General features: G+C 59.3%; 1 protein-coding gene across 3 annotated transcripts; it reads right to left on the minus strand.

Moving 5' to 3' along the window:
• Positions 1-1044: 1044 nt before the first annotated feature.
• Positions 1045-10375, minus strand: Pik3r2 (phosphoinositide-3-kinase regulatory subunit 2). Of its 3 annotated transcripts, none has more exons than XM_004665935.2 (16): positions 10281-10375; positions 8200-8909; positions 5516-5608; positions 5274-5321; positions 5045-5176; positions 4691-4901; positions 4240-4325; positions 3985-4093; positions 3811-3909; positions 3541-3721; positions 3319-3444; positions 2948-3090; positions 2598-2774; positions 2333-2404; positions 2031-2201; positions 1045-1895 (listed from the first exon to the last, which is right to left on the minus strand). In XM_004665935.2, exons 2-16 carry the CDS (start codon positions 8519-8521, stop codon positions 1664-1666), a joined length of 2202 nt encoding a protein of 733 aa, XP_004665992.1. In that variant the 5' UTR covers positions 8522-8909; positions 10281-10375; the 3' UTR covers positions 1045-1663. The 3 variants fall into 3 exon arrangements, with proteins under 3 accessions (XP_004665992.1, XP_045011586.1, XP_045011585.1); XM_045155651.1 differs by lacking the exon at positions 10281-10375 and adding an exon at positions 10064-10084; XM_045155650.1 differs by lacking the exon at positions 10281-10375 and adding an exon at positions 10059-10080.
• Positions 10376-10412: the final 37 nt, after the last annotated feature.

Consider the following 10412-nt stretch of genomic DNA (forward strand, 5'->3'; position numbering starts at 1 on the left):
AGGCCGCTCTCTAGCCCTAGGACCACCCCTCCCCCCAAGGCCAACCCACGTGACCCTCCTGTCGCCATATCCCTCCCAAGCCCTATCCCTCCCAAGCCGTGGCACAGCAGCCACCCTCATCCTCCAGACTCAGGCTTAACCGCAGCTGGCTGGAAAATAGGAGGCGTAGGGAGGAGCGCCTGGTTTCTCTAGGGCCCCCAGGCCTGGCTTGGGATGGGGGATGCAGCAGCTGTGTGCTTTCTTTCCCAGGGCTGGGGTGGAGAATGTCTGGGCAAGCCTAGACAGCATGGGGGAGCAGAGAGCCTGGGGTCTTTGAGTCCCTCTGGAGCAGGACTGACCCTGGCTTGGACCACCAGATGAGAGGTCTGCTTTTCCTTCTGCAAAATGTGATCCTCCTGTCTGAACTGCATTGGCCTCACAAGTGCCTGACCATGCCTACTCCTGGTCAGAGCTCTTTAGGGCACAGGGCCAGGAAGTGCACCTCCCATGGACTCTGGGCAGAGCCAGCACTCTAGACTGGGTCAGTGGGACGGTCCAGAAGCACCCACACCACAAAGGCCAGGCATGGTAAAGCAGCCTGTAGTCCCAGCAATCACAATCACGAGGCTGAGGCAGGAGGATTGCAGGTTGTAGGCCAGCCTGAGTTGCTAAGTGAGCCTGTCTCAAAAACAAAAATACTAAAAAGACATGAGGGCTCCCCGCCAGGGACAGGAGAGTTTAGATCATGCCCTGGGTGTGTGCAGGTCACAGGTGCCCCTGCACACAGGCAGGGCAGGGATGGCTGTGGCTGGTGAGGTGGCTGCTGTGAGTACATGGTAACACCAGTGGCACCAATGGTTCTGAAGTCTGTCTTGGCAAAGAGGGAATTGTGGGTAACAGGAAGGTGACACTATGAAGGACACAGCTATCCTGAGTAGGGGCTCCAACTTAGGTTGGGGCAGGATTTCCTGGCCTGCTGTGTGACCCTGGGCAGACCTCTCAGAAAGCAGACTGGGAAGTGTTCTGTGACCAGAGAATCCCCAGTTCCCAAAGACATTCAGCAGCCATGGTCAATGTTTTATATATGTATCAATACGGTACCGTACAAAACCCCCACCACTCAGTCTCCTGGGGCAGGTGCAGGTGAGGGGCCACGGGTGGGACAGCCCAGGACTTTTGTCCAGAAAGGAGCAAAGAGACTACACAGTTAGGGGAAAAGAAAAACCCAGCGTGATGGTGGAGGAGGCTCATCTTGTGCCATCTAAGCTAATGGGCCCCAACAGCCTTGGGCCCACACCTCTCGCCAGGGCTGGCTCTGGCTGGGTTCTGGGCTGCAGTCTCACAGTGGTGACCACGCAGGGCTGGTTTCACTTCCACCTTTGGAGGGGAAGTGGGGGTCCGTGGGGCGGGCCTGCCCGTACCCGGATTCTTGGAAGCAGCCCAGCGCAGTTCCTTCCTGCCTTAACCCAGGTCTATGGCTTAAAAAAGATGTGGCGCTGGGACTGGGGCCACGCAGCCCAGGGCCTCTGTAAACATGGCAGGTGCCCGCCAGGAAGGGACAGGGGTCCTGCAAGAGGCAGGGCAGAGGGTGGTGATGGGGAGGAAACGTGGGATAGGGAGATGGGGACACAGGGGGCAAGAGGTGGTGACAGGGGAGGGGACACTAGGACAGGTGGAGGGAGGCTCAACGTGCGGCAGGCGGTGGTGGTGGTGGCGGTGGCGGTGGTGGCCCCGGGCCCGGCGCCCGCACCGGGTGTGCCAGAGTGACGGGCAGCGCGTCATTGTGCTGCACGAGGGACGCGTGCTGGTAGTGCAGCACCAGCTCCTTGAGTGATGCATACAGGTTGTAGGGTTCAGCGAATCCGAAGCCAGTGGCGGTGCGGTAGATGACGCAGTGCTTCGTGTCTCCATCCACCCTGCAGATGGGGCACGAGGGCTCAGAAGTGTCCTGACCTACAGGTTCCTCCGTGGGTCCCCTGTTCCTGCACATACTAGAGGCTGTACAGCCGCTTCTGGAAGCCCCCACCCCCCACACCTGGTTTGGCACTCACACCACGGAGCAGGCATAGCAGCCCCGCTGGCTGCTCTCGCGGATCAGGAAGGTTCCATCTCGCTGGCCACTCAGCATCTCTTCGGCCTGCGTGCGGTTGATCTTGCCCACGTACCACGTACGCTCCTCGTGGTGGGGGAGGTCCTCCTCATCCTCCATCAGTGCATATTGACTATGGGGAGGGGGAAAAGGGGTGGCTTATCTGCCAGGGCCGCTGCCCCACAAACTCCTATTCATCCAACACAGCCCGCTCTCCATGGGACCCTCCTCCGAGGGAAGCGCTCCTTCCTCCCTTGCACTCACTCCTCGGTCTCGTTTTTGATTCCCAGCCACTCATTGATCTTCTTCTGCCGGGCGCCTTTCTGGGTGAGCCACCTGAGAAGGAAGAGGTAGGTGAGTACACAGTGGGTTGGGGCACTATCCAGGCTGCCTCCAGGGGCTACTGGAATTTCCCCTGGATGGACTTGCAGTCTCTTGCACTTCCGAGTCACCTTTCCCTTCCTCAGTCTCCCCAGGGCCTGCAAAGGCACAGAGGGGCACCCCTGGGGGAGAAAGCTTGGGCACTCACACTAGGTATTGGTCGCGGATCTTGCGCAGCTGCATGAGGTCGGGCTTGAGGCTGTTCATGCGCTTGTCGATTTCGCGGTTGTCCGAGGCCTGGGCCCGCAGGTCCTGCTCCAGCTTCGTGCGGCTCTCATGAATTTCTGCGATGCGTGACTTGAGGCGCTCGGAGTTCAACAGGATCCTGGAGGGCGGGGAGGGGGGAACGACCCATCTTTGCTCTAGCGTGCTTCCTTCCAGCGTCTAGGGCTGCACACTGACCCCTCGGGTTCCTTTCTGTTGAACTTCTGTGCAGCTTTCAAAGCCAACTCAAACTAAAACCTGCCCCTTCCAAGTGGAGCCTGGCCCGTCCCTCACCTCTGCACCTCCTTCTCGTTGCCCTCGCGCCTGAAGCGCTCCACATACTCCTTGCTACACTTCTCTTGCGTCTGGCCTTGTTCTTCAAAGATCTTGATGGTCTCATTGAAGGCTTCAATTGCTGTGCGCTTCATCTGCAGCTCCTGGAAAAGGGAACCATCACTGCCACCCCCAAGATGCCACAAAACTCCCTCGTGTCAAGGCTACATTCTTCTGGACCTTTCTGAACTGAATGAACTCCTACTCAGCTTTCAAAACCCCACTTCTCAAACCCTTTCCTTCATAGCTGTCAGACCTCACAGGACTTCTGGGAATTCACAGCCTTTGTCAGGGCCTGGGTCTCCCTGGGCGCTGTGTGGTGTTTGGGTTACCTGGGAGGTCCGCGTGTACTCCTCGTACAGCTGGTCGTATTCACGGCTCTTATCTTGGTACTGCTGGTGGTAGACCTTGAGCTGAGCGCCCACCGCGTCCACACTGTCCTCCTTCACCACCTGGTCCTGGTCTCACAAGGATGCAGAGGCAGGGTTAAGGGAGCCCCTGAGTAGCTGGGCCCAGCCCAGCCAGGCCCAACCCAGCCAGGCCCAAGCAGGCACCTGTTGGTACTTAGACACGGGGTAAAGGAGACGCGTGTCCAGCTTGGCGTTGTATTGGGCCAGCGACTCGTGACGGTAGTGCGTAATGAGGGCCACTACAGAGCAGAAGGTGAGTGGTTCCGAAAAGCCATAGTGGCCGTCGCGGTGGAAGACTTTGATGAGCTTGTTGTTCCCGCCCTTCCTGCCGGTGGGGCGAGGGGACATGGAGGGTCAGCACCTGCTGGGACACCCGGCCACCCTGTGGGCAGAGGAGGGCTGGGTGGTCCCCACCTGAGAGTGAGTGTGTATTCCCCTTGGATCTTGCTGGATGCGTCGCGGACCAAGAAGGTGCCATCGGGTGTGTCCCGCAGCTTCTCATTCACTTCCTCCCTGAGAGATAGTCAGGCATGGAGTCCACACGGGGAGCCAAATGTGCTGGCCCCTGGCCCACCCCAGTACCCTTACCTGGAGATGTCCCCCCAGTACCACTCAGCGTCCTGGAGAGAGGCTGGGCTGCCCCCATTGGCAAGCCCTGTGGGTGCCAGCTTTGCCTTAGAAGGCTTAGGTGGCAGTGCTGGGGACAGAAACGCAAGTGCACAGTTAAGCACCAACTGTTTACTGTGGTTGTTTCCTACTGCAACTGGGCCCACTGACCCTGATGGACCCTGAGTTGGTATTTCTGGCCACCCAGCCATGAGACCCAAGGTGAGCTGGGGTCACCTGGGGGAGCAGCCTCCTGCTCTTCCACATGCTCCTGCAGCAGCCTCTCCACCAGCACCACGGGGAAGTCGAGGCCGGGCTCACTCCTAGGGGGAAGGTGGTGTGGTCAAGGGTGGGTAGGGCCTGCTGGGCCGGGTGCTCGGTCCGTATGTGCAAGTTTGGGGTAAATGGAGCAGGCAGCTGAAGTGTGTGCATAGGCACTCCACAGGTGCTCGCCACCAGTGAGAGAACAGGAAACCAACAATGGGTGGGGTGCGCTAGAGGGAAGGAGGTGGAGCTCCGCCCAGCCCACTTTGGCCACGCCCACAAAGCCTCTTCCTCCTCTGCCCCAAGTCCAACCCACTCTGCTGTGGCCATGCCCAATCTTTCCACATGCGCCGCCCAACCCGATGGGATCATGCCCACCTAAGCTCCTCCCACCTCCCCAGGCCCCACCCATCAGCCCGCTCACCCGTCGGGCGCGCCCCCTGGCGGTGGGGATGCTGGCGGCGCCCGCAGCAGCAGTGGCCCGAAGACGGCAGCCAGCGCGCGCATGGCGGGCCCGGGGGCCGGGGCGCGGTGGGCCACGCGGCCCAGGTGCTGCAGCAGGTAGCGCAGCGTGAGCGCACGGTGCAGCGGCAGCGTCGGGGGTTCGAGCACCGGCCCCACAGGTCCCGCGGCCTCTGCGGAGGGACACAGTGCCCAGGCCAGTGAGCCGCGGAGTCCCCCTTTTCCCCCGCCCCGCCAGCCCTCTCAGCGCCCTCCTCCCCCTCTCCCCGCAGCGCCCGACCTCCCCAAGGACTGATGGGCGGGCGGGCAGGCTCACCCCGCAGCACCCGGTGCACCTCCACCGCCGCTTCCGGAGTCACGAGGGCTGTGGGCAAAGCCAGCAGGAAGCCCTTAATGGCATCTGACAAGGTGGCGGTGTCCCACTGCTCCACGTCACTCAGGGACCAGTCTGCAGGTGTGACAGGGGAGATGTGCACTAGGCCGCCAGGGCCAGTGTAGGGTGTGTCTCCAGTCCCTGGCGCTAGGTAAGCAAGCAAAATCCTCACCTGTCCGGGGTGCGGGCAGCTCTGGCCTGTAGGAGTCGCTGTCCAGCCCTGGGGGACGAGGGGATATCGGAGAGCGCCCCAACAATGGTCGTCTGGGGCAGCCTCGTGCTGGAGGCCGAGAGGAAGATCTTCCCTCCTCAACACGTAAGCCCACAGCACCCAGACACAGGCAGCCCAGCGAGTGCCCATCACCAGGGGGCAGGCAGGCTGGAGCCGGAAGACAGTGGGCCGCCCTCCCTCACCTGTTTGCTCGATGGTCTCCACCAGTTTCACCAGGATGGGGGGCGCGGCGTCAGGCGGGGAAAACTGCTCGGGCAGGTCCGGGAGTGTGAGGCCTGGCAGGAAGGGACAGTGTTGGACGCTCTGGTGGCCTGTCGGATCTTAGCTTTAGTAGCTCCAGGCCCAGCCGAGGTCTAGCTCAGGTCATGCGGAGCACCTTGGGCCAGAGGGTTGGGAGAGCTGAACTAGTGGGAAACAATTTTCTGGGTAAACATCATGAATTCACACCATCTGGAACAAATCCTAGCACTCAGAATGCTGAGGCAGGAGGATCTTGAGTTCCATGCCAGCCTGGGCTACATAGCAAGACTCAGTCCCCCAAAACAAAAGGACAGTAACAAAGAGGTGTCATCTCCCCATCACTCAATGGCTGGAGTCTCCCAGAGCTGGGAGATAAGCAATGAGAGACCACTGTGGACTCCTCTAGAAAAGTGATGAAGGAAACTTCCATTGTTGGATACTGCGTGGCTTGTGGTAACTGTGGCAGCCACTAAAAATCCACACAGTGGGTTTCTGCTCTGCCATGGCATGCTGGGCAACCCTGGGCCCAGGACTTGTTTAAGAGAAAACTATAGGCAGATGGCCACAGTCTTTCTCCCCCGCTTTCTTTTTCTTATTTTATTTATTTGAGAGAGAGAGGCAGATAGAGCAGATAGAGGGAGAATGGGCATGCCAGAGCCTCTAGCCACTGCATATGAACTGCAGACACATAAGCCACCTTGCATATCTTACATGAGTATTAAGGAATTGAACCTGGGTCCTTTGAGTTTGCCAGCAAGTGCCTTAACAACTAAGGTATCTCTCCAGTCTGCCTTTTCTTTTAACATTTATTTTATTTGCAAGCAGAGAGACAGGGAGAGAACATGGGTGCACCAGGGCCTCTAGCAGCTGCAAATGTACTCCAGATGCATGCACCACTTTGTGCATCTGGCTTTACATAGGTACTGGAGAATCAAACCCAGGTCATAAGGCTTTACAGGAAGCACCATAACTGCTGAGCCATCTCTCCAGTCTCTACCCTCCCCCCCTTTCAAGGTAGGGTTTCACTCTAATCCCGGCTGACCTGAAATTCACTATGTAGTTTCAGGGTGGCCTCAAACTCATGTCCTGCTACCTCTGCCTCCAAAGTGCTGGGATTCAAGGTGTGCACCACCATGCCCGCCCCCCGCCTTTTTTTTTGAAGCAGAATGTTGCTAATGTAGCCAAGGCTGAACTTGAACTTGTGGCGACTCTCCTGCCTCCACTTCTCTAGTGCTGGGATGACAAGCATGCACCACACCTGGCTTCCCTTTCTTAATCTGAAAACCTCTCCCAGGCAGCATGGGGAGCCTGTGCTTCCTACTCTGCAGGGCCTCAGGTACAAATATCCTGACTCTGCAAGGCTCTGCCTGCCCCACTACTATCAGAGTGGCTCTCTGGCCTTCGGCGCGACGCCCTGGCAGGCAGCAGTGGCAAGCCAGGGCCTGCGGGGCCTCCCAGGTGAAGGACCAGGTGGTGCCTCAAGCTGGAGCCAAGCCCAGCAGCATGGAAAACGCCAAGGAAAACCAAAAAACAAGAGGGGAGATGAGATGGGTGGTGCCCACTACAAAATGCACCCCGAAACTTCCCAAGACCCTAGGGTAAAATATGAAGGTCCCATGGGCTATGGAACACCCCACTTTTAGAGAAGAGGGTATGGGCTCAGAGGAAACCAGCTCCCCTGCAGATGCAGTGTGTGTGTGGGGGGGTAGCCAATGGCCTGGAGATGCTTCAGAGTCGGCCCCAACCCTGGAAGGCTGGAGGGCCAGGCGGGGTGTGTGGTGGCTGGACCAGGGCCAGTCTGGGAGGGAGGAGGCGCTTGTTACCAGGAGGAGCAGCAAATCCTGGCTGGTCGCCCGGATGGGGCCCGCCTGCAGCTCTCCCCAGCCAAGCCTGAGCTCCAGGGACGCCAGATGCTGTGAGGCCCACGCCAGCCAGCCTCCCAGGCCTCAGCCTCACTGGGGGACCTATTTGACACAGGGTCTCCTGCCATGTGGCCCTGGAACCTGCAACAATTCTCCTACCTTGGCCTCCCAAGGGCTGGCACAGGTGTGTGCCACCATGCCCATCTGCCTGAGGGTCTTTGAGGTCCTCACCCCCACCTTTGTTTGGCTGCTTTGTTCTCAAAGTTGGGCAAAATCAGAGCAGCAGAAGAGGGTCTGTAAGGACCCCTACCTGTAACCCGCAGGGGAAGCTAGAAGGACCCTCTCATCCTACTCAACACGCACCACCAGCCTTCAAGTCGCCTTCCCACTCCCTGGGACATCTCTCCTCACTGGGCTCTGCAAACTAGCTGGTCCCAGAACCTGCAGTGACATCCCTACCTCAGGGCCTTTGCTGAGCTCAGTGCCTGGGGCCCTCCAGTTCCTTCTGTATAAGGCTCCCTCCTTGCAGTATGTCACCACTGACACGCGTTCATGTCTTCCTGAGCCTACCCCGTAGGCCTCACAAGGGGTAGGGTTTGGCCTTGGGTCCATGGCTGACTTATGCCCTGGACAGCAGTGTCCCACACCCCCTACTGCTAAATGAACCCTTGACATCGCTCTCTCTTGAGAGAGATGTCACGCTTCAGTGGCTGAAGAAACTGAGGGTCGGGGAACACATTCCCTTTCCTAAATACCCTGCTCACCTGACTCAGAGGGACTGTCACGGGGCCTGGCAGGCAGTGGACGGGGCCCTCGTGGGCGAGGGCCAGGTCGGGCCAGAGACACAGGTCCTAGGAACTCCACGTAAGTCCCGGGGAAGCGTCCTCGCTGCCTAGTGCGCTCGTTGAAGCCAGGCACCCAGCCCAGGTTGTGCGGGCAGCGCTCTGCACCATCAGTCACGCCCTTAGCCTGCAGGGCTGCCCGGCTCACCACCAGCAGATCCCCAGGCAAGAGCTCCAGGTCCTCAGGGCGCTCCCGGCGAAATGGGTACAAAGCACGGTACTGAAAGCCCTCGGCGCCCGCCATGGCTGCCGGGGGAGGGTCTAGGACAGTGTAGTCACTTCGCAGGGCCCCAGAGGCCCCATGAGCTGGTGTAGGGACCTGGACTTGGGATGCTCAGCCCTGTATTTCTGAAAGTCACAGGCGACCTCAGGGGCCGCTCATGCCTGGCTTTCCATGACTGTGACCCTAAGTAGGGCTACTTGTCACTGTGTGCACCATTCATTGACCCACGGGAGGGGTCTGTGACTTGCTCCCAAGTCACTCAGCCACTGTGTCTTCCATGAGAAGGCTGGGTCAGGTCAGGACGATCGCTCCAACACAAGTGGAGTCACCCGAGGTTGCCAGCTCTTCCAGCCGTGCCAGAGGAAGCCAAAGTCACAGGCTGCCACCATGCTCATCTGGGAACACTGACCTAGAGAGAGGGACGGGGCAAAATCAGCCAGGCTGCCAAAAGCAGTCCCAATTCCAGCTTACGATCAATGAATCTTTAGGTGAATTTGGGGTCAGTCCCTTGCCCCTTTCTAGGCCTCAGTTTTCCCATCTGTATAATGAGGACAATATCAGCCTGCCTTCACAAGAATTTGTCAGTAAACAAGCTCTTCACCACCCCTGTTAGGGATGAAGAAACAGACTCAGAACAAGGAGCTCTTTGGGGGGGGACCAGGAGAAGGCACAACTTAAATGAATATCTACCCGAATTCAAAGGCAAGGTGCCTAGTTACATCAGAGCGAGCAGGCTGCAGTGGGGAGGGGCATGGGAAGGACCCCAAGAAAGGCTCCAAATGGTTAAGCAAGGCAGGAAGCAGTGAAGAGTGGAGACCAGGAAGAAGACTTCCACAAACCAAGGCCTGGAGGGATGTCCAAGCAAAAGAAACTTAGGTCCCTGAAGGGGAGGGACAGGTCGGGTTCGGAGGTGTTTCCAGTCTGTAGTTCTCAACAGGTTGAAAAAAACAATACAGGAGGTAGTTAGAAATGCCAGGGTAAGACGGAGAGCCAGGAGTAGGGGGACAGGTGCAAGGCACCTTGGTGGTGTCTAGCTGTAGGTGACAGAGTGACATCCGTGCCCTAGGTGTCTGCCTGGGTCCCCCGCTCCAACCTGCAGGCTCAATCCTGAGTGCATCCACGCCGAGGGTTAAGGGGTGGATGTCTATCTCATAGAGGGCAGAGGGGTGCCCTGGGCAGACAGTAGGCTGGGCTGGTGAGAAGTCGGTTGCCAAGAATGCATGGTGGCTATAGAACATGCTCACACAATTTTACCCCTAGGTCCTAGGGGGACCTGAAGGAGGGGTGTAGGTGGAGAGCAGGGCTTCCTCTACCTCCGTGGCTTGCACTCTACAGGTGGGAAAAAGGAGGCTGCCAGAAGCATTGCGCAGGGAACGGCCTATCCGACCCCCACACGGCCCGGGTGCAGGGCAGGTCTGCACACGCCGTGGGGGAAATTCGGAGCTCCCTGAATGCAGAACTTGGGGGGTCCGAGTGACGCACGGTTTGCGTGCTCACGCACGCGCGCACCCGGGCCTGCATGCACCCCGCAGTACACAGGAAGGGCTCGACCCCAGACCCTACTGCATCCCACGGAGCCGCTCGGCAGTGCTCGATGCCCCGATCCAGGTTGGGTGCGTCGTGCTTCGGGGACCCCGCGCTTCGTCTCGGGCGCGCGGTGCGGCCGCCCAGGGATCCGAGTTCTGCCGGGACCAGCCAGCTCAACGCCCGCCGAGGCCCTGCACCCCGGTTCCAGGCGCACATCTAGCTCTTCGGGCCACCCCAGCCGCTCCCAACTCACCCCGTCGCGACCGCTGTCGCCGCCGCCGCGGAATCCCCGCGTCAGCCGCCGCCGCCGCTGTTCCGAGCGGTCTGGCCCGCCCCCTGGCGGAAATAGCCGAGCACATTCGGGCCGAGCGTATGACTCCTCCTC

This window comes from Jaculus jaculus, chromosome 1 (assembly GCF_020740685.1).
Source record: "Jaculus jaculus isolate mJacJac1 chromosome 1, mJacJac1.mat.Y.cur, whole genome shotgun sequence".
NCBI classification, from domain to species: Eukaryota; Metazoa; Chordata; class Mammalia; order Rodentia; family Dipodidae; genus Jaculus; species Jaculus jaculus.